Source organism: Mus caroli, unplaced genomic scaffold (assembly GCF_978045245.1).
Source record: "Mus caroli unplaced genomic scaffold, Mus_caroli_1 scaffold_16, whole genome shotgun sequence".
Classification (NCBI taxonomy): domain Eukaryota; kingdom Metazoa; phylum Chordata; class Mammalia; order Rodentia; family Muridae; genus Mus; species Mus caroli.
The window spans coordinates 27,325,680-27,353,679 of NW_028227271.1; the positions used below are offsets into that span (position 1 = coordinate 27,325,680).

The 28,000-nt window shown below is 54.6% G+C and overlaps 6 protein-coding genes across 8 annotated transcripts; 3 read left to right on the forward strand and 3 right to left on the reverse strand.

The window, feature by feature from the left end:
* The first annotated feature begins 51 nt into the window (after nt 1-51).
* On the forward strand, nt 52-2,410 carry CUNH8orf82 (chromosome unknown C8orf82 homolog). Its single transcript, XM_021182995.2, has 3 exons — nt 52-237; nt 674-722; nt 897-2,410. The coding sequence occupies exons 1-3, from the start codon at nt 76-78 to the stop codon at nt 1,340-1,342; spliced, it is 657 nt and encodes a 218-aa protein (XP_021038654.1). The 5' UTR covers nt 52-75; the 3' UTR covers nt 1,343-2,410.
* On the forward strand, nt 1,706-9,356 carry Lrrc24 (leucine rich repeat containing 24). Its single transcript, XM_021182996.3, has 7 exons — nt 1,706-1,751; nt 4,206-4,315; nt 5,232-5,479; nt 5,629-5,907; nt 6,038-6,206; nt 7,845-9,071; nt 9,241-9,356. Exons 3-6 carry the CDS (start codon nt 5,297-5,299, stop codon nt 8,777-8,779), a joined length of 1,566 nt encoding a protein of 521 aa, XP_021038655.1. The 5' UTR covers nt 1,706-1,751; nt 4,206-4,315; nt 5,232-5,296; the 3' UTR covers nt 8,780-9,071; nt 9,241-9,356.
* Nucleotides 9,067-13,670, reverse strand: Lrrc14 (leucine rich repeat containing 14). Of its 3 annotated transcripts, none has more exons than XM_021183368.3 (4): nt 13,376-13,670; nt 11,113-11,466; nt 10,337-10,921; nt 9,067-10,242 (listed from the first exon to the last, which is right to left on the reverse strand). In XM_021183368.3, exons 2-4 carry the CDS (start codon nt 11,439-11,441, stop codon nt 9,675-9,677), a joined length of 1,482 nt encoding a protein of 493 aa, XP_021039027.1. In that variant the 5' UTR covers nt 11,442-11,466; nt 13,376-13,670; the 3' UTR covers nt 9,067-9,674. The 3 variants fall into 3 exon arrangements, with proteins under 3 accessions (XP_021039027.1, XP_021039026.1, XP_021039028.1); XM_021183367.3 differs by having other exon boundaries at nt 13,215-13,670; XM_021183369.3 differs by lacking the exon at nt 13,376-13,670 and adding an exon at nt 12,758-13,208.
* Nucleotides 13,671-13,852: 182 nt separating this feature from the next.
* Recql4 (RecQ like helicase 4) lies at nt 13,853-20,700 on the forward strand. The gene is made up of 22 exons (XM_021183823.2): nt 13,853-13,936; nt 14,018-14,051; nt 14,131-14,228; nt 14,426-14,566; nt 14,794-15,543; nt 15,630-15,756; nt 15,857-15,964; nt 16,068-16,166; nt 16,905-16,997; nt 17,076-17,212; nt 17,483-17,566; nt 17,645-17,833; nt 17,914-18,093; nt 18,165-18,306; nt 18,396-18,658; nt 18,808-19,060; nt 19,135-19,264; nt 19,348-19,517; nt 19,595-19,775; nt 19,855-20,011; nt 20,192-20,300; nt 20,389-20,700. The coding sequence occupies exons 1-22, from the start codon at nt 13,853-13,855 to the stop codon at nt 20,511-20,513; spliced, it is 3,654 nt and encodes a 1,217-aa protein (XP_021039482.1). The 3' UTR covers nt 20,514-20,700.
* On the reverse strand, nt 20,680-22,837 carry Slc33a2 (solute carrier family 33 member 2). Its single transcript, XM_021183824.3, has 5 exons — nt 21,912-22,837; nt 21,471-21,618; nt 21,259-21,383; nt 21,070-21,179; nt 20,680-20,992 (listed from the first exon to the last, which is right to left on the reverse strand). Exons 1-5 carry the CDS (start codon nt 22,591-22,593, stop codon nt 20,819-20,821), a joined length of 1,239 nt encoding a protein of 412 aa, XP_021039483.1. The 5' UTR covers nt 22,594-22,837; the 3' UTR covers nt 20,680-20,818.
* Nucleotides 22,838-25,033: 2,196 nt separating this feature from the next.
* Nucleotides 25,034-28,000, reverse strand: Gpt (glutamic--pyruvic transaminase). The gene is made up of 11 exons (XM_021182811.3): nt 27,667-28,000; nt 27,438-27,527; nt 27,256-27,364; nt 27,014-27,147; nt 26,606-26,849; nt 26,306-26,385; nt 26,096-26,232; nt 25,821-25,995; nt 25,559-25,714; nt 25,361-25,473; nt 25,034-25,289 (listed from the first exon to the last, which is right to left on the reverse strand). Exons 1-11 carry the CDS (start codon nt 27,826-27,828, stop codon nt 25,199-25,201), a joined length of 1,491 nt encoding a protein of 496 aa, XP_021038470.1. The 5' UTR covers nt 27,829-28,000; the 3' UTR covers nt 25,034-25,198.

Genomic DNA, 28,000 nt, shown 5'->3' on the forward strand with positions numbered 1-28,000 from the left:
CCTCCGAGCACGTGTTGCCGGCGGAACCCAAAGCCCCAGGCACAACACTGTGTGATCCGCTTCCGGTGTGGAAGGATGTGGCCGCCTAGTGGGGCAGTTCGTAACTTGGCTCTAGTCTTGGCGAGGTCGCAGAGAGCTCGGACCTGCAGTGGGGACGAGCGTGTCTCCTACACACAGGGTCAAAGCCCGGAGCCCAGAACCCGCGAGTATTTCTACTATGTGGATCACCAAGGCCAGGTGTGCCTGGCGTGTGACAGAGGGAGGAGACCTTAGGGGACTGCAGAATCCATCGGCACCGGGTGGGGAATAGTTCTAGAGGCGAGACCTGGGATAGGTGCTACGCGTGGCTTTGAACCTTTCAAAGCCCTGGCTGGAAGAGTTAATTCCGGGGCCAGCCGCTTACACCGCATCGTAATCCCGCGCACACTAGCCTGTCCTAGCTGCAGTCCCAGAGCCGAGTACTCGCTCGCGATTGCTAGGGACAAGCGGCTGTCAAACCTACTGTAGAAAAAGGGGTGAGGGCTGCAGCCCTAGAAACCTGTCTGTAGATGTGGGGAGAGTCCGCAGGGCCCTTCCACATGCCCCCCCTGAACACATTAGACCGAAAAGCAAGGACAGCGAACACCACTGGCTTTCTTGCCAGGACTTACTGTCCACTGTGTCCCTTCTGCAGCTTTTCCTAGATGACTCCAAAATGAAGAACTTTATCACCTGCTTCAAAGGTATTGCTCCCTCATGTCTCTCTCTACCCTTCAGGGCCTCGGCTCCCCGACTCTGAGGAAAGGCACCATCCACGAGGGGGGCCGCTGTCTCGTGCCAGTGCTGGTATTCCCAGGAAAAGGAGCGTGTCGGGGAAGCTAGGTCACCGAGCATGATCGTGCCTTTTGTTCCCACAGACCTGCAGTTCCTGGTCACTTTCTTCTCCCGTCTGAGACCCAACCACAGCGGGCGCTACGAGGCTTCCTTCCCCTTCCTCTCGCTTTGTGGCAGAGAGCGTAACTTCCTGCGCTGTGAAGACCGACCAGTGGTCTTCACGCACCTCCTGGCTTCCGACAGCGAGTCACCTCGTCTCTCCTACTGCGGCGGTGGCGAAGCGCTGGCCATACCCTTCGAGCCGGCTCGCTTGCTACCCCTGGCGGCCAATGGGCGCCTGTACCACCCGGCCCCGGAGCGCGCAGGCGGTGTGGGGCTAGTGCGCTCGGCCCTGGCCTTCGAGCTCAGCGCTTGCTTCGAGTACGGGCCTAGCTCCCCTACGGTCCCCTCTCACGTACACTGGCAAGGTCGCCGCATCGCCCTAACTATGGATCTGGCCCCGCTGCTGCCCGCTGCCCCGCCGCCCTGAGACTCCAGCTGGGGCTGTGTGGGGAGGGTTAGGGCAAACTGGGTTTTGTAGTACTCGCAGGTTACCCCTCTGCTCCAGCACTCTAGGTTAACTTAGATGTCCGCTGTCACCTGCATGCTGGTGACTGAGAGCGCGTGCGCGCAGAGGTGAGCCCAGGGTGGTTGGCGCTGTCCAAGGTTCTGGTGCTGCCCTGCTATCCTCTGTCCCTACAGAGGTCCTCTCTCGGCCACCTCTAACCCTTACACCGGCTTTGCGTCCCACGGATTGGCCTGCGCTGGTCACGTCAGGCAGGGCGGCAGGCGCAAGGCGCGCGTGGGCCGCTGCGCGTGCGCGCCCACCCCAACCCCCCCCCCACTTCTCCAGTCTTGCAGCCGCAAGCACCGCGGGGAGTCGCTCGCCACTGGAGCAGGTGAGGGGGTGGGGGGAGATCCTGGCCCAAGGTCACCGGGTTTGGGGGCGGGATCGGGACCCTCTAGGTTCTGACTGCCTCACCGAGAAAAGGTCATAGGATCTGGCAGTGGGAAGGGGATGGAAACCACACCCTCAATGAGCAGGCTCAGACCCACTGGAACGGGAGGGGGCGGTTAGGGGAGGTAGTGCTGCTTAAAAGCGCCAGATCACAGGGGCTGCCAGAGACCTCCGCTGGGACACAGAGGACACAGGACTCCTCCCCACCCTCTTCCCGCCTAGATAGGCATCCAAGAGACCGACACCCGACTCCTGCTCAGGATTAGAGGTTCACGTCCTGATAAAAGGATCTCTGCTGGGCTCATCTAATAAGTGGCCCTTATTTCTGACATGGCTGTCTTGCTCTGGTGCACATCTGGGCTTCTGCATAAGCAGCAGCTCTGATCCCTAATGCACAGATCAAGGCTTTGCTACTGAAGGCTAAACAGATGTGCAAGGCCTGGAGCCAGGGACCAACCAGTCATTCGTGCTCCAGGAAATAAAACCCAGAAACCTAGCAAGCGTCCCCACTTCTTGGGGCTCCACATGTCCTGAGATCTAGGAAATGCCTTTGCCTGCGCCAAAGCTATTCCATTAAAACTTTACTGCTGTGCTGCCTCATCTCTATTGACTTTAAATGATCATGTGACTTACAATTGGTGCAAAATTGAGACAAACACCAAGGCCACTTAGTACAATCCAACTTGACTCAGAGCAAAGAAGACCTGGTGAATCGGCGCGGATTAAAACACTAGACCATGCCAAATGAGGCTGGAGACTAGAGAACAGTGCACCCTTGGTCCTATCTTCCTTAAGGCTTCTCAGGTTCGGGCATCACCATTAAAACTGAGCTCATCGTGGCTAGAACTAGACCCTAGTCCTCCTGTCCCTAGGTACCCAGGGACATGCAGTAACCTGAGGGGTGCATTTCTTGACAGTTTCAGAGGTCACTGCTCCCACATTCTTAGAAAGCTAGATACCCAGTTGTGCTGATAGGAGTGGAACTCAGTGTATTGTGTGCTTAGCCTGTGATTGGTGTGCGGGAGAGACTGAGGCCAATCCCCAGAGGGAGGAAAGAAGAAAGTTAAAAACCAACAGATGACCTGAGGTTTTTCCCCACATTCCAGCCAGATATGACACACACCTTCCTCTACTCCAAAGACACAGCCCCCGCTTCGAACCAGCTGTGGGGCCAGGGCATGATTTTCCTGTTTGTCTTTTCCCTCCTCTGTTCTCTAAAATCACCCAGGAAATCTGGGTGTGGTGGTGCACGCCTGTGATCTTGTCACTTGGAAGCATGATTAGAGGATCTCCAGTCCAAGGATAGCAAGACCTTGGCTCAAAAACAATTAGAAGTCACAGCCAGGTGTGGAGGCTCAGGTCTTTAATCTCAGTACTAGAGAGGCAGAGGCAGGTGGATCTCTGAGTTCAAGGCCAGCCTGTTTTACATAGAGTTTCAGGACAGTCCTGGACACAGAGAAAGAGAGCCTGTCTTAGTGGAGGTAGGGCTTGGGGTGAGGTGAATTCCCAGCACCCACATGATGGTTCACCACAACCTTCCTAACCTCAGTCCCAGGGGATCTAATGCCCTCTTTTGACTCTTTTGGTTGATTGGTTGGTTGGTTTGGTTTGGTTTTTGTGTGTGTGGGGGGGGGGGGGGCGTTGTTTGTTTTTTTTTTTGTTTTGTTTTGTTTTTCAAGACAGGGTTTCTCTGTGTAGCCCTGGCTGTCCTGGAACTCACTCTGTAGACCAGGCTGGCCTCGAACTCAGAAATCCGCCTGCCTCTGCCTCCCCAGTGCTGGGATTAAAGGCGTGCGCCACCACCGCCCAGCCCTCTTTTGACTCTTGAGGGTCCCAGGTAGGCATGAGATGCACACACATATATGAAAAGCAAAACATTCATTCATAGAATTTAAAAATAAATAAAAGGAAAGAAAAAGCTAGAAATAAGCTAGGCATAGTGACATAGGCCTTTAATCTCAACACTTGGAGGCAGACAGACATCTCTGGGTTTGAAGCCATCCACATAAGGAGTTCCAGGCCAACCGGAGAGACACAGTAGAGCCTGTCTAAAAGAAAATAAAACATATGAGTTAGCCCTGAGGAAAAGCCTAACTCTTGGTGAGCTTCCTACCCACCTCTATCCCTACAACAGGAGGATCATAGACCACACCAAGCTATGCCATGACCACCACATCCCCCTCAGATCATGACAAATGAACCATAAGGTGGGATCATATGGGTCAAGGTCATGTGGGGTCCCTTGCTCTTATGTTGAGACACAAAGAAGTTTCTACCCAGTGCTGAACTTTATGCTGATGCCAGTGCCCACAGAATGAGACCGAGGGGGTGTGTCTGCCCGGAGCGCTCTCTTTTGGTCCATACCTGGATAATTGCCCTGGACTTTGCTACCCAGGCAGTTACGTCCTGTTACATCTGGGAACCAAGGAGAGCCCAACGGAGGCTGCTGTGCCAGTGACAAGCAGGAGGCTCTCAGAATAGGCACAGGAAGAGGCCTAGGGCAAGGTAAGGACCATCAAGGAAAGATGGCTTTTGCTTTTGTTTTTATTGGGGGGGGGGGGGTTGTTGTTGTTTCCTTTTAAAAAAAAAAACTGTGTGTGTGTGTGTGTGTGTGTGTGTGTGTGTGTGTGTGTGAACGCACATCTGTTGGGAGTGGGGAATGCTCATACAGGTCAGAGGCCAACTCTGTGGAGTTGCGTCTTCTACCTTTATGTGGGTTGAGTAGATGCAGCTCAGGTCACCAGGCTGGCCAGGCAAGTGTCTTTACTTGTATAGCTATTTTGGAGCCTTTGTACAGGTTTTACCAAGAGTAAAAGACAGGTAGGGGGCCTTTTTTTCCTCTTTTCTTTCTTTTCTTTTCTTTTCTTTTCTTTTCTTTTCTTTCTTTCTCTTTCCTCTCTCTCTCTCTCTCTCTCTCTCTCTCTCTCTCTCTCTCCTCTCTCTCTCTTTTTTTTTTCAAAGACAAATATCACTATATATATATATATAGCCTTGACTAACCTGGAACTCACCAGGTAGACTAGTCTGGAGTGCTGGATTGTTTTTGGTTTGGTTTGGTTTGGGTTTTCGGGTTTTTGGTTTTTGTTTGGTTTTTCAAGTTGGGGTCTCTCTGTGCAGCCTTGACTGCTCTTGAATTTCACCCTGTAGAAGTCAAACTCATAGAGGTCTGTCTCCCAAGGAAATTCCGGGATTAAAGGCTGCACCACCATTGCCTGGCCCCTGAGTACTAAGTCTCACTGTGGTCCAGCCAACCTGACTTGGAACATATATATAGCTTAGACCTGGCCTTGAACTTACAACAAATCCGGCTGCCTCAGCTTCCCCAGTTTAGGTTAAGAGCATAACCCACCATGCCTGGCATTACATTCCTGCACAAGCACTGGCTGGATAATGTTAGCACTGGCCTGCTAACCTGTTTCAGGAGGCGCATCCTATCCGGGTCCATTCCCTGGGGAAGCCACAGCTTCCTGGTGGGGCTCTTCGGAAATGGCCCTAGGGGCCCCCACGCTGCTGCTGCTACTGCTGGGGTTATTGTTGCTGCCGCTGCTGCCTGGACTCCCACCCCGCGCCACTGGCTGTCCCGCCGCCTGCCGCTGCTACAGCGCCACAGTGGAGTGTGGCGCCCTACGGTTGCGCGTGGTCCCACCGGGAATCCCTCCGGGGACGCAGGTGGGCACTGTGTGGGACTGGAGGGACTTGGATCGGAGTAGTGGGCTACAGTGTCCTTCAGAATCGAGTGTGTATATGTAAGAGATGTAATGGAAGGTCACTGGGACATGCCCCACAATGAAGTAATCTTTTCATCCCCACAACCTCAGACACTGTTCCTGCAAGACAACAGCATCGCGCACCTGGAGCAAGGCTCCCTGGCACCTCTTGCTGCTCTGCGCCACCTCTACCTGCACAACAATACCCTGCGTGCGCTGGAGTCTGGTGCCTTCCGCGCACAGCCCCGCCTGCTTGAACTGGCGCTCACCGGCAACCGGCTTCGGGGATTGCGTGGCGGCGCATTTGTGGGCTTGGTCCAGCTTCGTGTGCTTTACCTGGCTGGAAACCAGCTGGCAAAGCTGCTGGATTTCACCTTCTTGCACCTACCGGTAAGCTACAAACGCCAACACTTCTGTATCTTGCAGCGATATCCCAACTGCCCTGCTGGTGGGAGAGGTTAGGACGGAGAGTCAACCTTGACTAGTCCTTTTCCCTGATGATTTCTTGTCCCTACTTCAGCGACTACAGGAACTTCATCTTCAAGAAAACAGCATTGAATTACTGGAGGACCAGGCCCTGGCTGGGCTTTCCTCCTTAGCCCTACTGGACCTCAGCAGGAACCAACTGGGCACCATCAGCAAGGAGGCCCTGCAGCCTCTGAGCAGCCTACAAGTGCTACGCCTCACAGGTAACTCTTCTTTGGTATGGGTCTCCTAGTCCAAAGCTGGCCCAGCAGGCAGAAGCAGGCTTAGGTACACAGTGGGTTCCTATTGTCAGCCGTGGTAGGAACAGAGGCAGATCCACACTGTGGCTACATCAACCTGGGGAGTTCCCTTAATTTTTTACAGTCCCTGACTCAGGTTGAGCCAGGTTCTACCTTACTGCAGAAAATGATTCCAGAATAACCAAAATGTAACAGAGTTTAGCTTTATTAAAAGGGATGTTAACATAGCTTTGAAACATGAGGGTAAGGACAGGTGCTGTGGTATGAAAACACACCCATGAGCCATGTGGAGTTTACAAAATAAGTGCTTTTTTTTGTTTGTTTGTTTGTTTTTTTGAGACAGGGTTTCTCTGTGTAGCCCTGGCTGTCCTGGAACTCACTCTGTAGACCAGGCTGGTCTTGAACTCAGAAATCTGCCTGCCTCTGCCTCCCGAGTGCTGGGATTACAGGTGTGCGACACCACGCCCGGCCAATAAGTGCCTTTATGACAGCCATGTCTACTGAGTTGACGGCTTCAGAGATCACACCTCAAAGGACTGTTAAAGAACCTATGAGAGCCAGACACGGTAGCGCACGCCTTTAGTCCCAGCACTTGGGAGACAGAAGCAGAAGGATTTCTGAGTTTGAGACCAGCCTGGTCTATAAAAATTGGTCCAGGACAGCCAGGGCTACACAGAGAAACCCTGTCTTGAAAACAAAACAAAGAAAGCCTTCAGTGGAATCATTTACAGCGTGGGCCCTGCACATTGGGTGGGGATACAGTGCATGCTCTCGAGTAACAGGGGTTGCCAGGGAACGTGCCCGTACTGTAAACAAAAGTTTAGTCTCATTATTGACCCAGAAATTACCTACAAAAAGAGCAAGATCATTCTTGAGGATCACAGATACATGCTGAGGCCCTTCCTAGAGTTCACTGCTATTTTAATATTTTTGTAAATGTAAAAGTATTGTTACGTTGGCAATCTTCAAAGTTAATGTTGATGTCACTTGGTGAGAGGCTTCAGCCAGACTCTATGGGGACTTGCCTCCCTTCCTGTGCCCCTATATTTTCCCCTTGTCTGTCTTGCTTCACTATGGCAGCCAGTGGGCATCACTTTGTAGGGCCACACAAGAACCCTCAGCCTTGACACGGGACCACCAGGGTGTACTGTTAGGAGTTACTGCGTATGCATCTACTTAAGGAAACAGGGTACAAGTTCTGCAGGACAACTTAACAGAAGTGAAGCTCTTTTCTGTTTTGGTTTCCAAGACAGAGTTTTTCTGTGAAGCACTGGTTGTCCTAGAACTCTGTGTGTAGAGATTTGAGGCTCTTCTAACTTGTCATCAGGGGGAGCCAGGCAAAACTGGACAGAGCTCATGTGACAACAGGGTTTCAGTGCTGCTGGGCTGCGGGGACGCAGAGGCTTGCAAAGCCAGGACTTCAGAGAAGCTGATGCTTTTTCAGGAACTGTCGTCACAAGTCACAAACATTCCTAGGAAGGTGAAGTGAAGGGAGAGGTGACAAGGCTTCTAGAACTCTATAGGCATCTGTAAGAGGTAGATAAGGGCTTCTGTTTGGATTAGCAGAATCCATCTACCTAGGCTCTATTCTGCCCTACACAGAGAACCCATGGCGTTGTGATTGTGCCCTTCACTGGCTGGGCTCTTGGATCAAAGAGGGGGGCCGACGGCTTCTGAGCTCCAGAGACAAGAAGATCACATGTGCAGAGCCCCCACGCCTGGCACTACAGAGTCTGCTAGAAGTATCTGGTGGTAGCCTCATTTGCATTCCCCCCTCTGTGAACGTGGAGCCCCCGGAGCTTACTGCTAATCTGGGGGAGGACCTGCAGGTCGCCTGTCAGGCATCAGGCTACCCACAGCCCCTGGTGGTCTGGAGAAAGGTGCCCCAGCCTCGCGATGGTAAGCCTCAAGCCCAGGCCCAGCTGGAAGGTGGGGCGCCAGGCTTGGGCGGGCACGGCACCCGTGACACTGGCAGCGGCATGCTCTTCCTCACCAACATCACACTGGCTCACGCAGGCAAGTACGAATGCGAGGCCGCCAATGCAGGTGGCAAAGCTCGAGTGCCCTTTCATCTACTGGTCAACGCATCTCGGCAGCAGTCACAGCAGCTACCTGACCCGCAAGTCCCCGCTACACGCCCTGTGGGACATGAACCCCAGCATGAGGCAGGTAGCATGGCCTTCCGAGCCCTGGGCCTAGCAACGCAGACAGCGATCACAGCAGCCATAGCGCTGCTGGCGCTCACCGCGCTGTTGTTGGCAGCTATGATCTGCCGACGCCGACGCCGGCGGAAAAAGATGCCTGCGCCATCGGGGGAAGGCACCCTATTTGTCAACGATTATTCGGATGGGCCTTGCACCTTCGCACAGCTCGAGGAGCTCCGTGATGACCATGGACACGAGATGTTCGTCATTGACCGATCCAAGCCCCTGTTCCCAGAGGTACTGCCTGAGGAGGCCCCAGAACACAATCCTCCGGAGGGGCTCAAGTCTGGGCTACGCCTCCCTACACGTGTGGCCTATGAGATCCATTGCTGAGCTTGCGCGTATTAATGACGCAGGCACTGGGGATTGGCAGGCGCCGGTACAGCTCCGCGCATGCTCAAAGTAAAGTTGAAGCCAGGCTTCTCCACTGAGTGTGTTGGGGCGGCCTGGTGGGGTGCCGGGGGTTGGACCATGGATCAGGTGTTTTCCTCCAGCTGCCAGCCCTGGTGATCCACCTTGGCTCTGGACAGTACGAATAGTGGGATAGCCTACTTATAGACTAGGGGGCAGTATATTGGGTGACAGACTGACAACTGGTCACAATAAAGCAACACTAGAAATGCAGGTAAGGCCGGGCGTGGTGGCGCACGCCTTTAATCCCAGCACTCGGGAGGCAGAGGCAGGCGGATTTCTGAGTTCGAGGCCAGCCTGGTCTACAAAGTGAGTTCCAGGACAGCCAGGGCTATACAGAGAAACCCTGTCTCGAAAAAAAAAAAAAAAAAAAAGAAATGCAGGTAAGTCTTTCCCATCCAATTAGGACACACATCAAAAAAGCCCATAAATTCACATTCCAGATACTGCACGTTTGTACCTTACACACACCCTCCAGAGCCAGGTAATAGGGTGCCAGGCAAGGTACACAATGTAAGACCCCAAAATGTCCTGAAGCAGATCACCCTGACATCTACCTCAGTGCACTGCATGCCTGCTAAGGGCATGGGATGTGTCCAGGAAGTGTTTTCTACAGAGAGACTACAACCCAACAGAGCCAACAAGTACATCAAACAGAACAGGGGTGCACAGGCCTGAGATAGCAACAGGCTGCCAGATACTGGGAGCAGGTGAAGGATACTGCAGAAAGCAGAAGTGACTCAAGGTATACCCGGGAGAAAGGCAAACTGCAGAAAACCTAAGACCTTTGTGTCAGGCTTCACTACGACCCTGGAGATCAGAGGCTAAAATAGTCTGCAGCCAGCCGGCCATAGATGTCTGTGGTCCAGAGCACATGGGCACGGCCTGAAGCTAACAGCAGTTGGTGTAACTCAGCTTCCACCCGGGCAAACTTCTCCTCATTGATGGAGGCTTCCAGAAGAACAGAGGCAGGTGGTGGCCAAGGAAGACCCTCATAGCAGTCCACAGGGAAAGGGTGTACCACAGTACGTAGCTCAGCCTGTACCACAGAGTCCCGAAGTAGTTCTTTAAGTCCTGCCATAGACAAAGGGTTGCCATAGAGACCAAGGTAGCGGAGACTGGCACATCGAGTGAGGGTGGGCAGCGTAGCCAACAGCTGGGCATCAGCAAGCTGGCACTCAGTCAGCTCAAGATGCAGCAGTGTGGTGGCTACTGCCTGCAGCAGACCCTGGAAGGGTGTCAACTGGTTGCCTGACAGGTCATTGCCACTCAAATCCAACTTTTTGAGGTGGGCAGCATGAGAGCTCTGAGCCAGGAAGCGTAGATCCTCAGGCAAGAGCGCACAGAAGGCCAGCTCTAGGCTTTCCAGGGGCCTCTGCAGGGTGCTGCAGGGACAAAGGGGTTACACAAGGGTCACGGGCAGGTAGGCCAAGAATGGCCTCACATAAAAGAGGGAGCGCAGTGGGAGAGCCCACTCACCTGAGCAGCTGATGCAGCCTGCCTGAAAGGAGAGAAGACCCCATGCTGAGCTCCCGAAGACACAAAAACCGGCCCATCTGGGCCAGAAAGTAGCGAAAGTTGTCCTCCCCGTCCACGGAAGGCTGTCTTGAGTCCCCATGCACGTAGTGCAGTCTCAGGCTAGCTAAGTGCTGAAAGCGGGCCACATGTGGGATAATGACAGACAGGCCACGCAAGCCCAGGTTATTGAAGCGCAGGTCTATCCGGCGCAGACAGCCTGCATCTAAAAGCTGTAGCAGGGCCACAGTGTTACGCATGGGTAGATCCTCAGCCCGCAGGTCCCGGCAGCACAGCCGCAGCGGGCTGGCCACACTGCTTTGGAGGGCCTCACGAAGGAATGTGTATGAGGCCCGGTTTACCCGAAGGTCTACTCGGATTTCCACGGGGACTGGTGACAGCCCTGGCTCGGCAGTCCCACCCTGCTGCTGGGCAATGCACGTTCTGGCTACAGCGGCTGTACAGTCCCACATGCTCATGGTTTCAGGATCCTGCTCCACACCATCATCCAGGAGACCCGTCATGTCCAGAACCCGCAATGCATGCTTCCTGGGAGCAGGGATGGGCAGAGGCAGGGAGTAAGGGAGAAAGGCCAGCATCCCTCCCAGCTACTTTGTACAGAAGCAACAGATATCCCCATACGGAGGGAGCTCTTTCTGATCTCAGAACCACAGCCTAGAACCAACTCAGGGGATCTTCCTTGTACCTCTAGCCTATGGGCCCCCTAGATAAATGCATACCTGCACAAGGGCTGCGTGCCAGCCTCTGTTTCTTGAGTGTGAATCCGAGCCGTCAGCCCCAGGATCACAGCCTGCATGCTTTCTGTGCTGAGCCGCTCCTGCAGCAGGGCTCGACTGCAGTGGGCACACTCCTGCAGAAGCTGCTGGAAGCTGAGCAGGGGAAAGGGCCACGTGTGCACCAGCTCACGCAGCACGAGCGTCTTCTTGTCCATGAAGGCCACCTTGAAGAGCAGAGGGAAGAGTTCCCGGGGCAGCAGGGGCAGGGCCTGGCATGCAGCTGGCTGGCACTGAAGGACCTGACGCGTGCTGAGGAACACAAGTGTGTGCATGGTGCTGGACTGGGCAGACAGCCACCTGCAGGAGGGGGAGTCTTAATTAGACAAACTCTGGGCCAGTAGCAGGCCACACCCTCCCCAAGTTATCAGTGGTGCAAAGCCCACCAAGGTATCTTGGAGTTGGTAGTTAATGGAGGAGAAATGCACAAAAGATAAGTTTCTAGGTTTGGCTTGAGACAATGTCTCACTGTATAGCCCAGGCTTGTCTTGAATTTGTAGCAATCCTCCTGCCCCTTCTGGGATTACATGCTGTGCCATCACACTTGGCAGGAACAATTCCTAGGAAGCACTTAGCACTGTGCAGAGTGGACAGGAGACATAGGGGAAACAAAGTGTTGAGCAGAACATACATAGTGCAGCAGTGTCAATGACCTGTCTGTTAAAACAATAGCTCATGCTCTGCAGGGCCCAACACTGATACTTTAGGTCTCCCAAATGACAATGACTCAGAAATCCTTCCTCAGAAGTATAGTAAGGGCTAGGCATGGAGATGTACACTTTCAATTCCAGCACAGAGGAAGGCAAGAGGCAGGTAGATCTATGAGTCCGAGGCCCACCTAGTCTATTTATAGTCTGTTTATCCTTACACAGTAACATCCTAGCAAAAAAAAAAAAGGGAAAGAAAGAAAAGAGAAGAAGAGAGGGGGCTGGGAGATGCCTTTTTGTATAGTGCTTGCTGAACATGATGACCTGATTCAGACCACAGAACCTATGTAAAAGCAGGATACAGGTGACACAGCTCTGTAGCCAGCACTGCAGTCAGCAAAAGACTCCCTGAACCTTACTGGCTGGCTAGCCCACTACTGAGTTCTAGTAGATTTGCATGTTTGTTTGTAAAATGGGGGTGGGATGGTGGGGTGGAGAAATGGTTCAGCAGTTATGAGCATTTACCGATCTTGCAAAAGACCCCAGTCTGGTTTCCAGAACCAACACGGTATGTCACAGCCACATGTAACTGGTGCAGATGCCCTCTTTTGACCCGAGGGCTTCTGCATGCACATGGTGTATTTACCTACAACTAGGGAAAGTAAATATTTTCTAAAGTGACGTAAATCCCAGACCTCTCTTCCCATCAGACTGACAACAGAGAATTCCTCCAGAGCCTAACATCCTGACCCTCCACGTAGATGTGCCTTTGGATTTAAAGACGTCTAACACAGCTTAGTGAGTGTGGCTCTGGGTTTTTTGTTTTTTTAAAGGATCCTGTGAACAGATGGTGTGAGACCAAGGCCCTGAGTTCGAACTCCAGAGATAGCGGTTTTCTAGGGTATAACTAGGCAGAGAAATCCCTGAGGAAGAGAAACTCTCACCCTCTGTGGTCCTTGTCTTCTATTCGGGTACCTCCTCTTCACTGAGAAACCATTCTTAAATGGTCTTAAATTCACGAGATCCACAAAGAACCAAGCCAAAACTGCTAAAGCGTTCCAGCCGAGAAAGCCGCATACAAAAGACCCTGAGCCTGAATGATTCTAGCTTAAGATAATAGGACTGCCACTTCCTATGGGCAAAACACCTTACCCTCAGAACTACGCTACAGTCCTCAGCCTACAACAGAATGGAAAACCAGGGCCTAGACCTTACGCAAAGCCGCAGCAAGGGACAAGACTGGGGACCAGAAAGACTGATGCAACCCAGGGTTTGCTTGCTTCTAATATCTACGAGTCCTTAAGGCACGCATCCCTGAGGAACCCCAGGTGACTGTCCTTGATCTGGCTCTAGCTTAAGATAATAGGACTGCCTAACTGACAGGACAAGCCAACCAAGCACCTGTCATAAGAGCAATCGGTGGCAGCCCGCCTGGCCTCCAAGCAAGGATTGCTTCTGGGTGATGCTACTGCACACAGGACACAGCGGTCTCTGCGGTGCTTCATACAGACGCGCACGCTCGGATCTTTGGAGAAAACAAAAAGCCCGGAACTTCAACTGACCCGGGCGAGCCTGGAGCCACAGGCCAAGACCGGTCTCGCCCGCCCCTAGGTCTCTCTGCGCTTGCGGCCCATCCCCGCGCGCCGGCAGCACCTCCCGAGAATCCGCCTCAGCCGTGGTCTTCAAGCGCCAGTCCCCGTCGAACCTGCCGTCCAAGTGCCCTGACCACTAACGGCTGCTTGACTCTCAGCTCGGCTCGAATCCCAGCCCCGCGGCCCCCGCTCATCCGCCTCCCCGACTACCAAGGCCTGCAACCCTTCCTCGCCCAGCAAGCCTCGCCCAGCAAGCCTCGCCCAGCAAGCCTCGCCCAGCGCTGCGCAGCGCCGGGCGCACTGTGATGACGCAACAGCTCACAGGCCCGCCCCCTCCCCCGGGGCTCAGAGCGTCTGCTGCACCTCCCAACGGCCGCTCTCATTGGCTAAGGACAGGACTTTACGGTGGCGGCGGGAGATTTCTCCTAAACTCACGTTCGGGCTGCCATGGAGCGGCTCGCGACCGTTCGCGCGCGGCTACAGGAGTGGGAACGCGCTTTTGTACGGCTGCACGGGCGACGGCCAGCGAAGGTGAGGTGGAGTTAGGGTCCGGACAGGGGCGGAAAGTGGGGGATCCTTTCGCAGCCTGTTGCTGACAAGCTTCTCTCCTAGGGGGATGTGGAGGCGGCACCTGAAGAGACCCGCGGTGAGCGCTGGGCTGGTGGACCAGGGACCGGGCGAATGTTAGTGGGTGTGCCCCTGACCGCCGACTTCTGCCTTCCCAGCGCTCTACCGTGAGTACCGTAACCTAAAGCAGGCGGTGCGTCAGGCTGACGACAGACATCGCGTCCTAGAGCAATCACTTGCCGAGGCAGCTGAGGAGGTATCACCGAATTCCACTCACGCTGTCAGCGGTCTGTGGTCAAAGGGCAGGAAGCAAGAGCATTTTGCAGCCGTGCCTCCATGGAGCACAGAAGTTGGGTGGCCAGGTCCTCCCATGGGGGTTAGGGGAAGCTTTAGAGGCACTTCTGTGCCCATGCCATCTTTTAAACTGGTCTAGGTCGCTACTATCTACTGCAGGTACAGGAGCCAAGCTGCTGGGGTCCCCACCTGAGTCGAGCTGCAACGCAGAATACGCAGTCTATGCCAAAACAGAGCCTACTGAGTTCTGTACAAGACTATGGGAAGAGGCTCAAAGCCAACCTGAAAAACACGCCACAGGTAGGACGTGGAGGTGAACCCAGAACTGCCTTTGGCCCTTGGGTGGTTTGCCAGGGTCCTTCTATGTCCACCCTTCCTTATAGCATACACACACACACACACACACACACACACTGGGGCTAGGTTCCTAACGGTGCTTAGGCATCTCCACTCTCGGCTTACTGTCTGTCCCAAACTTGTGCAGTAACCCAGGTCCTGAGTTCCAATTTGCTGTTCTGTCTTTCTAGACTGGACCAACCCTGAGCAGAAAACTCCAGCCTCAGAAGAGATCCTTGTCCACAGTTCCCACGCCAAGGCCACCAGGCTCAAAGACTGAATCCGCCTGTCCAGACGAAGCTAACGATGCACTTCCTCGGGTTCCTGAGCCCCGGCCAAGGCTGGGCCAGCTCCAGCAGCTACGGTCATCCCTGAGCCGGAGGTTGACTTCCCTAGACCCTGGTTGGTTAGAGAGGTGTCACAACAGAGTTTCAGATCTTCTAGAGGTTCCGGGTGCTTGTGGGCTTGACCTGAGTGCAGAGCAATCACAGCCTCAGATGTCAGGCAAGGTGAACGTTGCTGATCCTAACATCCAGTCAGAAGTATCTGCACAGAGCCCAGAGGCCATAGCCCAACAGCCAGCCCAAGTTTTGTCACAGAGCCCCAACTCCATCAACAGTAAAGGCAGGAAGCGGAAGTGGAATGAGAAGGGGGAGGACTTTGCACAAGCCCAGCCCAGCAGCCAAGCAGAGCCCCTGTCTGAGGGAGCTGGGGCTACAGCACATGGGCAAGAGCCTCCAGGAGAACCCACACAAGTGAATGTACCTCAGCCATGCAACTCCTCAAATCAGGCCAGGACAGAGAAGGCTAAGGGCGCAACCCACCTCCATACCTCTCCTCGACCAGCTTCTCTAGACAGAGGGAACTATATTCGACTCAACATGAAAAACAAATGCTTTGTACGAGTTGGGGCCAATCGGGGCAGGCTTCTCCGTAAGCAGGTGAGATGTGCTGAATGGAACAGGCCAGCCTCTCCTCTCCTCCCCTCTACTCCTGAATGGTTCTTCCATATGTGGCCCTTCCCCAGGTATGGAAGCAAAAGTGGAAGAAGAAACAAGCTGCGTTTGGGGGAAGTGGACCCAGGGCCAAAGACAAGGACACTTGTTTCCGGTGTGGGCAGTTTGGTCACTGGGCATCCCAGTGTTCCCAACCAGGTAAGCCTCTCCCTTAAGTATTGGGTCATTTACCCACTGTGGGTGCTAGGGGATCACTTACACAAATAAAAGGCTCCAGCAGCCCTTGACCCTGGTCCAGGCCCCACCCCGACCGGCCAAGAGGAAGGTGACAGGGATGACAAACAGCCCATTTCCACCTTGAAGGAAGTAGCACAGAGGACAGGCACTGCTTCCTGTCACCACACTGGTGAGTGAGGGGGAATGGGTGATGTGACCTGCGGCCATCACGCCAGGATGGTCACTGTCTCTGCTGGTGCTTCCACATCACCCTCTCTTGCCTATCTAAGCAGGTGAGGAAACAGAGCCTGCTGCACCAGAGCTACAGGTGCCTCATTGCCCCACCCCAATGTCACCCCTCTACCCACCAGGACCTTTGGGACAAGTAGCAGGTGAGTGAAACTTAATGGTCCAGACTCTCTATCAACACATCGTAGTTGCTGTTCTGTTGCTGTGAAGAGACACCATGACCTAGCCGGGCGTGGTGGCGCACGCCTTTAATCCCAGCACTCGGGAGGCAGAGGCAGGCGGATTTCTGAGTTCGAGGCCAGCCTGGTCTACAAAGTGAGTTCCAGGACAGCCAGAGCTACACAGAGAAACCCTGTCTCGAAAAACCACAAAAAAAAAAAAAAAAAAAAGAGACACCATGACCAAGGCAACTCTTTTTGATTGTCAGGTTTTTGAGACAGGGTTTCTCTGTGTAGCCCTGGCTACCTGGGATTTACTTTATAGACCAGGCTGGCTTCAAACTCACAGACATCTGCCTGCATCTGCCTCCCAAGTGCAGGGTTTAAAGGTGTGAGCCATCACTGCCCTGGCAACCACCAAAACTCTTATAAAAGAAAGCCTTTAATTAGCTCTTGCTTACCGTTTCAGTAGCTTAGTCTATTATCATCACTGTGAGAAGTAGGAAGGTAGGCATAGTGCTGGAGAAGTAGCTGAGGCCTTTTCATCCTGGCAGAGACATACTGGACCTGGTCTGGGCTTATGAAACCTCAAAGCCCACTCCTAGGGACACAGTTCATCTAACAAACACACCTCCTCATCCTTCCCAAACAGTTCACCAAGTGGGGACTTGTTAGGCAAACATATGAAATTCTCATTCAAACCAGTGTAACTTGTGTCCACAGAAACCCCTGCTGAAGTATTCCAGGCCCTAGAGCGGCTAGGATACCGAGCCTTCCGCCCTGGGCAAGAGCGTGCAATCATGCGGATTCTTTCTGGTAGGTGTGGCTGCCTAGGAACTGCGCCAGGCTGTGTCTAGCCAACTGAGCCTCATAACTGCCTCTTGTCCTACCCAGGCATCTCCACTCTGTTAGTGTTGCCCACGGGTGCTGGGAAGTCTCTGTGCTACCAGCTTCCTGCATTACTCTATGCCCAGCGAAGCCCCTGCCTCACACTCGTGGTCTCGCCTCTCCTGTCACTCATGGATGACCAGGTATACAGACAGGTGCTCGGGACCTGGAAAGTCTGAAAACTGATAGCTCTGATACCCTAAGGTGCGTCTAGTTCCTTAAACACGCCAGCTGACCTCTTCCTAAGGGTGACACAGCCTAATGCTCAATGTTCTCCATATCGTTCCTCGCCTCTGCCTTTTCTCTCAGAACCCAGTGTCAGATGCATTTGTTTCAAGGGGGCTAAGTATCTGAGAGAATTTAGGGGGGAAGAGATTAGGTTGTGTTGGGCTGCGACAGCATTGTATCTATAGGTGTCCGATCTGCCTTCATGTCTGAAGGCAGCCTGCCTCCACTCAGGAATGACCAAGAAACAACGAGAATCTGTCTTGAAGAAGGTCAGGGGGGGCCTCCATGGATGGGGGGTAGTGGGCATCCGTCTACACAGTGCCTGTGAGCCTCCTTCTTCCCTGCAGGTACGGGCAGCCCAGGTGCACGTGCTGATTGTGTCCCCAGAGGCCTTGGTGGGGTGCGGGGCTAGGGGTCCCGGCAGCCTCCCCCAGGCCGCTCAGTTGCCTCCAATTGCCTTCGCCTGCATTGACGAGGTCCACTGCCTCTCTCAGTGGTCACATAACTTCCGGCCCTGCTACCTACGTGTTTGCAAAGTGAGCTTTTGTCTGGGGTCCGGCTGGAGGCGGACTGGGACCCGGGTGGGCTGAGTGGTTGAGCACTGTCCCTGGTTCAGGTTCTCCGGGAGCATATGGGGGTGCGCTGCTTCTTGGGTCTCACAGCCACAGCCACACGAAGCACTGCTCGAGATGTGGCCCAGCACCTCGGCATAGCTGGCGAGTTTGAGCTCAGCGGGTCAACCAACATCCCTGCCAATCTGCACCTCTCCGTGTCCATGGATAGAGACTTAGACCAGGTATGTACGTACATACCAGGGAACCTGTCCGAAGCCCACAAGCTGCCATGTTAATCGTTCCTCGTTGACAGGCTCTGGTGACATTGCTGCAAGGGGACCGTTTTCGTACCCTGGATTCAGTTATCATTTACTGCACTCGGCGAAAGGATACAGAACGGGTGGCTGCACTCCTCCGCACCTGCCTGTCCATGGTGGGCGACTCAAGGCCAAGAGGTAGGCACATGCAGGGTTTGGCACCCAGGGACCCTTTCCTCTGCGTGCCTGCTGTGGTCTCATCAGTCACTCACACACCTTCTCTACAGGCTGTGGCCCCGAGGCGATAGCTGAAGCCTACCATGCTGGCATGTGCAGCCAGGAACGGCGGCGAGTACAACAGGCCTTCATGCGGGGCCACCTGCGCATGGTAGTGGCCACGGTGGCATTTGGGATGGGACTGGACCGTCCAGATGTTCGGGCTGTGCTGCACCTGGGACTGCCTCCAAGCTTCGAGAGCTACGTGCAAGCTATCGGCCGTGCAGGACGTGATGGGAAGCCTGCCCATTGCCACCTATTCATGCACCCCCAGGTCGGCAGCCCCATCTCCCAGACCAGGACGGACCCAGGGGTTCCACTATTCCTAGGCCACTTCAGCCCTAGCTGCTATCTTGTCTTCCTGTCAGCTGCCGCTCTGGGCCTAAGTGTAGTAGCTCTGTGCGTATGACTGTCCCAATGCAGGGTGAAGACCTTTGGGAACTGCGCAGACATGCCCACGCTGACAGCACTGACTTCCTAGCTGTGAAGAGGTTGGTGCAGCGTGTGTTCCCACCCTGCACCTGCAGCCAGAGGCCTGTGTCCAAGTCCCCACCTGAGGAAGTCAAAGAGCACAGTGGCCAACAAACATACCCTGTACTGGGCCAGGCCTGCCTGGGCCATGAGCGGGCACTCCCAGTGCAGTCTACAGTACAGGCTCTGGACATGACAGAGGAGGGTAAGGAGCCAAGCAGGATTTGGGTTACAGGGAGAGGCTGGTGCCACATCTCCTGAGCCTTTCTCTGCCTCTAGCTATTGAGACTCTGCTGTGCTATTTGGAACTACACCCTCGGCACTGGTTGGAGCTGCTGCCCTGGACCTACGCCCAGTGCCATCTGCATTGCCCTGGCGGCAGTGCCCAGCTACAAGCTCTGGCCCACAGGTAAGCACATCTCACCTCAGAGTGAGGATAAAGATAAAGAATAAGAGCTGCTGGCCATAAACTCCTTTGTTCCTTGGGCACAGGTGTCCTCCTTTGGCTGCATGCCAGGCCAAGTGGCCACCTAAAGACACCAGTCAGGGCAGGAGCTCCTTAGAGTTTGGTGTGGTGGAGCTGGCAGACTCGATGGGCTGGAAGTTGGCCTCTGTACGGCAAGCTCTCCACCAGCTGAAGTGGGACCCAGAGCCGAAGAAAGGTACGTATGCCCACCACTACCCCAGGCTGGGCTGGGCTAGCTAGCTGTTCCCCTCTAACCCACACACTCTCTGACAGGCGCAGCACAGGGCACCGGAGTGCTTGTGAAGTTCAGCGAGTTGGCCTTTCACCTGCACAGTCGCGGGGACCTGACAGATGAGGAAAAGGACCAGATCTGTGACTTTCTATACAACCGTGTGCAGGCTCGTGAACACAAGGCCCTGGCCCACCTACACCAAATGTCCAAGGCCTTTCGAAGGTGGGAAAGAGGTAGGCAGGGCCTAGGCCACCCGCTCTGACCCCATGGGCAACTCTTGACAGGTCTGTCCTGTCCCCAGTGTGGCCTTTCCCAGTTGTGGACCCTGTTTAGAGCAGTCTAATGAGGAGCACAGCAATCAGGTGAAGACCCTGGTCAGCTACTACTTTGAGGAGGAAGAGGAGGAGGAGGAAGAAACTATGACGGACACTCAGGGTCCAAAACCTGGGCAGACCCAGGTAAGTGCCACACCTCTGAGGACAGTTCTTAAAGCTTGGGACAGTGACATGGCCCCATTCAACCCTGACCCCACAGTCCAATCCCTGCTTGGCTCAAGGTTTTCTTGGCTGCTCCGGGTGTGATTTTACATGACAGAAGCTATGGTGGCTCAGATGAGGTCACATGCTATCCTCCCACAGCTTCAGGACTGGGAGGACCAAATACGCCGGGATATCCGCCAGCTCCTGTCCCTGAGGCCGGAAGAAAGGTTTTCAGGAAGGGCTGTGGCCCGCATCTTCCATGGCATTGGTGAGGGCCACGGGGTTGCCTGCTGTCAGCGGGGGATGGGCATTAGAGCCAGCTGAGTCCTCAGGCCTGTGTTTCTGCTCCACCCTAGCGAGTCCATGCTACCCAGCCCAGGTGTATGGGCTGGACCGGCGCTTCTGGAGGAAGTACCTACACCTGGACTTTGATGCCCTGATGCACCTAGCTACAGAAGAGCTCCTGCTGAGAGGCCGATGACCACCTTACATGGGAGGGTGCCACATGATTGAGGCATGAGGCAAGCCACACTGTGGCCACTACTCCAAGGGTGTCAGGCTCACCAAGGCAATGATGTGGCCATCACTGACTGTCAGGCAAAACCTTTTGGCTGCAGGAAGGGGATAAGAAGATCCAAACTGCAGAATAAAAAGCATTCAGTAATTTTATGTGCTTTCTGGCAACATAGCCTTCAGTTTGAGGAGAGCTGCATTTCCCTGTGTCCCAGACATCCAGGACATACATAGCTTTATTGGCTTTATAGACAGCCCTAACCAATGTCCAGCTCAGGTCAGGTTACTGGGTGCCAGGAGGAGATCCAGAACAGGCAGGGCTGAGAGTACAAGGAAGACAGCAAAGCAGAGATGTGGGCCCAGGCTGTCAGCCAGCACGCCGGCTAGGGTACCTGGGAGCAGCTTGCCCAACAGTTCCAGAGTGGCCAGGAAGCTGTAATGTGTAGCCTAGGAATGGTAATGCAGATCAGGGCCGAGTGACTCTACCCCTGCAGACCCTGGGCATCCCTACCCTTCCCTCTTACCTGCAGGGCTCTGGGTGCCAGCTGGCTACAGTGCATCATCACAGTGAATGTGGCAGTGGTAACCACACCCCCCAAAAACTGTTGTAGACATAGGCTCAGCAAAGCTGCCCCTGGAAGAACAAAGAAAGGTCAGTGGGAGCCCAGGTTCCTGCCCCCCACCCCCCAACGTCCTCAAGGTTAACCTCTTACCTCTCATGACTGTGCCAGGGTCCACGCTGGCCCCTGGGGTGTTGAGGTGGAAGAGCAGAGCAGTCTGGCAGGCCAAACCCCCAAGGCGGAGCTGCAGCACTGTCTTCAACAGCTTTAGTGGCTGCCTGGGGTGGGAATTGAGAGATGCTATGGTAAGATCACCTGGGACACCAGTGGAATTGAGGGTCAGGCTAGGGTTGGGGAGTGCTTACCAGTGCCTGGCCAGTAGAGCCCCACCCAAGGAAGAGCCAGCAATGGAGCAGGTCACAGCACCCAAGCCACTCCATAGCCCCAAGTCTGAGGCAGAAGCACCATGGTCCAGCAGGAGAAGTGGAAACAGGCTGCCAGCACCCTGCTCACCTACAGGACACCGGAAGCAAGGATGGCCCCAGTCTTTCTTCCAGGAGCCTCAGTACTCCAACCAGTCAGGCCCCTGGTCCCCTTCATTTTCATGGGCCCCAGATGTTAGAAGAGAAAGGACTGGGCATTGGCTGGAGCTGAGGGAAGTTAAGAGGTGAGACAAAACTGAACTACAGAGCTCTGGGCTGGTATTCTAACATAGGGCAGTCCCCTAAGTGGGTTTCAGGGCCCTAGGCACCAACATGGAGTCAGGGCTCCAAGCTCGATGGTACCTAACTGCAGGCCTCACTCACCCAGCTTGTAGGTGAGCACAAAGCCCGCTGTCCAGAGGGTCCCAGGCACAGCCAGCAAATCTTGTAGAAGATAGGAGCTGTGGAGTGTATGCTCTGAGGCCTGAGGCCATGGCAGCCTTCCCAAGGCTGGTGCAACCCAGGCTAAGGCAGCAGCCAGCCAGTAGGTGGCAGCTAGGAGCAAAAAGAGCAGTGGCCAAGAGAGAGCCGGGAAGAGGACCAACAGTCCACCCCCAGCCAGTGCTGATCCCAGCTTGTAAGCGACCACCTGTACAGTGTTCCCAGGTCCCAACTCCTTTGGCTCTAGGAGTTGCACAGCGAGTGTGTCCAGAGCCACATCCTGCACCGCTGCACCCAGATTCAGCAGCAGTAGCAGCCCCATCACGGTGGTAGGTAGCCCTGTTTGGCCAGCTTGCGGAGGAGGCAACACAGCCAGCAGTCCACACACCAAGCCCAGGGACAGTGTGCTGAGTGTTAACCAGACCCGCGGGGTGCCCCGCCTGTCCACCAGCGGTGCCCACGCCAGCTTTAACAGCCATGGAGCATACAATCCCTTGGTTAGACCCACGCGCGTTAGGGAGAGGCCACGGGCCCGCAGTAAAATGGGAAGCAAACTGGACTGCAGTCCATAGGGCAGACCCTGCACAAGATAGAGGCCGGCCAGCGGCAGCAACTTCCCATGCATGGCCCGTTCGTGGTGGGATCAGACGGCTCAGGATGAACGGTCAGGGTCTGGTCCTCCTACATAGGGCCGGGGACAGTCAGGCTGGAATCCCGACACGCACACTAGGACCAGAAATCCCGGAAGTACCGAAGCTGGGAGAAAAATGCGGAGCGATAGACCGGTCCTATCGCATGGTGGGACAGCAGACTTGCACAGCCCATAACTACCAGCATGCTTTGCGCAGGGGTCAGGCGGAGGGAGAGGCGGGGCAACCCGGGCTGGGGGTGGAGCCAACTCCGTATTAGTCCTCAATTGGCCTAAAACCCAAATGTTAAGCAGGTTACTGATACCTACACAGACCCAGAACATCTGCTCTGGCGCCCCTCGTGCCAAACCTGGACACGACAGCCTGCTGCTCACAATGCCAGCGGGCAGATGTGAGTGGCTAGGAAGGAAGCTGAGGTAAGTCTCAGGCTGGTCTCAAAGGTATCTTCCTGTATGCTCAATGGATACCAGATCCGTTCCGGAAGAAGCCTTTTTACTTTAGCGGTTTTTTTTTTTCTTTTTTGGGGGGGCGGGGGCGGGTGAGTTGGATATGTTTTCTTTGTAGCTCTGGCTGTCCTGGAACTTACTTTGTAGACCAGGCTGACTTCAAACTCAGTATCTTCCTGCCTCTGTCTCCTAAGTGCTGGGATCAAAAGCATGCGCCACCACTGCCCGGCTCACCACGCCCAGCTCCCGAAGCATTTCTAATACTCAGCTCACAGAGCCAATACTTTGCCCCACAATGCATTTAGCACTGCTTCCCATACCTTGCTGAGACTGTGGCTTCAGAGCTGCCCCCAGGTCAGTAACCACAGAAGCAGTTTTGTGGGAAAGGGCAGGACCCAATCAGCTATTGCTCGTGATACCCACTTCCTTTTCAGTATTCAGTGAGGGTAGTCAGTCCAGACCACGTGATTCTGGCTCTGCAGGGAAGGCTCATGCCCAGTCTCTCCCCCTTCTCAGAGTTGTGCCCTCCCAAGTCCACAATAAGACTGTTAAATGAGGCCTTGGGTTAAGAAATGACTCCATGGGGGCTGGTGAGATGGCTCAGTGGGTAAGAGCACCCGACTGCTCTTCCGAAGGTCCAGAGTTCAAATCCCAGCAACCACATGGTGGCTCACAACCACCCGAAATGAGATCTGACACCCTCTTCTGGTGTGTCTGAAGACAGCTACAGTGTACTTACATATAATAAATAAATAAATCTAAAAAAAAAAAAAGAAAAAAAAGAAATGACTCCATTATAGTAGATAACTGGGTGGTACTGCTTTTGTGTTTGGACGCGGTGTCCAAGTCCTAGCACCCTGGCACTGCCTTGTTTTCATTGAGGGGCTATCCTGCCACTTCCAGATAGTCTCAGGATCCAAGTGTTCACATCTATAAAATAGGTTCTACTTTTGGGGCATGATTGTAAACCCCTATAATTTTGCTATTCATGCTGACGCAAGAGAAGAATGAGTTTAGGTTGCCCTGGATACCTTAGCAAGACTATGTCTTAAAATTGAAAAGGGGTGGCAGGCCGGATATAGTTCCAGTGGTCCTAAATTCAATCCCTAGTACCACAAAACTTAGGGGATGGAGGACTGCTTTGCCAACCTCAGAGGAACACTGCAGACCAAACAAGTGAATCCCAGTAGTGTCTACTGTGCACAGGGGCTCATCCTGAGCCTCCCAGTCCAGGATGTATCTTTCCATTAGCACACATCTGCCCCAAGGGTTCCTAAATGTGCTTTGCAAAAGGACTTCCCCTGCTCTGCTCTGCCCGAGGTGGGCACCACCCAAGCCCTTGCTGTCAGTCCTAACTTGGTTGTAAGAGCTGATACCTCCCTCCTGTGGTTGGCACACACTGCTGTGTCCCGGAAAAAGGTTACTGCTTCTGATGCAGCCTCTGAGATCTCTTTCCCCTGCTATTCCCTAAGACCTCATCCCCTCCCAAGTGGTTCTGGAGTGGCCCTAAAAGGAAGATGCTCTGCCGTCACACTCTTTTCTTTCTTTTTGTTTTTTTGTTTTGTTTTGTTTTTTGTTTTATCGAGACAGGGTTTCTCTGTATAGCCCTGGCTGTCCTGGAACTTTCTTTGTAGACCAGGCTGACCTCGAACTCAGAAATCTGCCTGCCTCTACCTACCGAGTGCTGGGATTAAAGGTGTGCGCCACCAAGCCCGGCTTGCCGTCACACTCTTTACTGGCATGTTAGTTGATTTTATGTAACCGATCATCAATCACATGCCCCACACTTAAGACTGGACTGAAGACCTAGCCCACAGATGCACCTGTCTCAAGCCAAATGTAGGAATGACAATCTGGAGGGCCCTCCCTTCCTAGGGAACCATCCTTAGCAACTCCTCTAGATGCCGTTTCCAGTGTCCCTTATGTGGAGTCTGTGTGTCTACACAAAGCCAGTCAGGTGAGTCACAGCTGGGGTCACCCAGGCAGCCACCTCAAATCAGGCCGACACCCAGCTTTATTAGGGACCTGCAGGAACAAGTACCCAGACCCTATGCAAAATCAGAAATAGTGAGGGCTCCCAAGGACCCTGGGTTTGTTGAGTCAGAGAGCATCCAGTGTGGCCCTAGCCGTGGCTTCAGGAGTACTCATGAGTGAATTTTGCATGGAAGTGCCTCAGTTTCTCCAGCAGCACCCGCAGTTTCTCCATGGGGGGCAGAATGGTCATCCTGAAAAGGACAAATGGTCAGCGTGGAGCACAGGTCCATTAGTGGCAGGGTCAACCCATACCGGGTCTCACCGGAAATGATAGGTGCCCTCCTGCTGCCCAAAGCCACTCCCAGGCACAACGCAGATGCCAGTCTCTTCCAGGAGGCACAGGCAGAAGAACATGTCAGGGGCCAGGCCCAGTTCCTGGGGGTCAGGAGGGTGATCAGCTCACAGCCTGGTGCCCAGGCCCACACCCTGCTCGGCCCCCACGTAGCTCTGCATGCCCCACCTGCGCACGCTGCACTGCTTTCAAAGGCAGCTGCATTCGAGGGAAGGAATACATAGCGCCCTGCACCGGGTTGCAGCGGATCCCGGGGGCCTCGTTGAAGACCTGCTCCGTGAGTTTAGCCTTGGCTGCCAGTTCAGCCAGCACCTCCTGCCTCTCCTGCAGTCACAGGAGGGAATCATGGAAGAGGGTTTCAACGTGTCCCTCTATAGTCCCACCCAAAGCTGGATCACCGGGTATCTTTGGCCTGGTCTGGTCTGCTCACTGCTTGAAACTGCTTGAAGGACGGCTCGGAGGGGGTTGGCGGACTGACCACCATGCCCATCAAAGCCTGGCCCGGCACTGGTGGACACAGCCGCACGCTCATCAGTTTCGCCATCTGTTTCTGCACCTCGGCATCCATGTTTACCACTTCCACATAGCCACCACGAAACCCGCACCTGCCCAGGAGAGCGTGAGTTGAGGCTGCGCCACCCTGACAGTGACTGAGAGTCCTCTAGCCCTCCCACCTTCACCACCACCACCTGAGCCTGTACGCACTCGCCCATGTAGCCCTTAGAGACTGAGTGGAAAGACGCGAGCTCCTGCTGCGTGGCATATGGTGGCCCCATCTCCGTGAGCACCTTCTTGAATGAATGGAACTGAGAGCCCTCGGCATATACATTGTCCTGGTATACCTGTAGGGGTGGCAGTGTCATTCAGGCTGGGGGCTGAGTTGCTGCTCACCACTCTGTGTGCCCCTGTGCGTACCTCATCAGCCATCAGGAAGAGTCCCTCTTCGAAAGCAAAGCGGATTACGGCCTCGATGCACTCACGGGTCTGCACCTGCCCTGGAGTGTGAAGAAGCAACACTGACTTTCCAGTCAGCCGCCCGCGGGCAACAGAGAACCAAGCCCAAGACTACTCAGCCCAGGCGCTTGGGGTAGGAGAGCAAGGGCAGGTTCTGGAGGAAGAGGAGGGGCTGGCAGGAGGAGCCCAGTGAGGCGGAGCTAGCGGGGGGGGGGGGGGGGGGAAGAGTGAAACTGCAGGGGGCGGAGCTGATAGGTTTACCCGTGGGGTTGCCGGGGTTGATGACGCACAGTACTCGAGGGCAGCAGCGGTCACGTGCCTGGCACAGAGCGCGCCGCAGCTCAGCGATGTCCAGAGCCCAGGCGCGCTCTTCGTCCAGGTAGTAGTCCACCTGCACGGCGTCCAGCTCAGCCAGCGCAGCTGAGTACAGTGGGTACTGAGGAATGGGAATGAGTACACCCGTTCGTGCACGGCCCTCGCCAGCTACCAGCAGCTTGAGCATTGTCTGTAGAAGGGATAGGGAGCCCAGCGTTAGTGCAACCAGAGTTGTACACCCCACCCTGCCTCCACCACCGCCCTGTGCTGACGCTGCTGTACCAGACTCAGCCCCATCTAGCCTCACACATAGAGCTACTCCGATTTGACCTGCCCTGCCCTGGTCTACCCTACCACGATGGCATCGCTGGCCCCTGTGGACAGAAATATGTTGTTCGGGTCTGCAGGGATGCCTCCGTCTCTCCTCTCAATGTATTGAGCCACATCCTCCCGAATCGGCTGGATTCCAGAGCTAATGCTATAGGCACCTGAAAGGGGACAAGCTAGTGAGGGGCCAAGTCCTGTAATCTTCCCAAGGGACTCATCCCTCTCTGCCTATCCTTAAGGCTTGGGCTCCACCTAGAGCTGGCACTCACCCAGGCTGTGGCCCCCGCATGCCTGCAAGATGCGTTCTGCCCTTCTCTTGGCATCCTCTGGGAAGTCCGGACTGCTCAGAAGATTGGGGTAGACACAGAGGGCCAGGACCTGGAAGAACCAAGTACTGAGTCCAGAGCAGCTGAGGAAGGAGGAGTAACCACAGGTAGTACAGCAGCCTAACCTGGCGGAAGAAGGTGATGGGTCTCTGCCCCATGGCTTGTGCATCCCCAATATTGGCACGGATAACCTCAGTAAAAGGCTTCTTCACACCCTGGGAAAGAAAGGAAGCGGGCAGGGAGATTGAACACCACCACCCTACTCTACTGCCTTTGTCCCACATTCCACTGTGCTGGGGACGAGCTCAGCAGCCCAAGTTTAGCAGAAGGGCAGTAAGTGGCCCAAGGCAATACCTGGCGCAGCTCCTGCTCCAGCTCCAAGGCACGCTGCACGATGGGGCCTCGGACGGCATACTCCACCCTCCGCACACATGGGTTCATGGTATCCAGAGTTAGCACCTTCCCCTTCAGTCCATTCCTTGAAGCCTGGATCCGGTCATTCCCTTGTGAGGCCATGGCTGCTCAAAGCAAGCAAGAATGCTGGCTCAAGAAGAAGGGTCCAGTGGGGGAGCAGGGCTGGGAATGAGGAGTCTGCGTGAGGTAAGGCACCACCCTCTCCACGGCAGCCTTCTGGCCCTACTGAAAGGGGCAGAAAAGGCTGAAGGAACTGGAGCACCCTGGGCCCCGC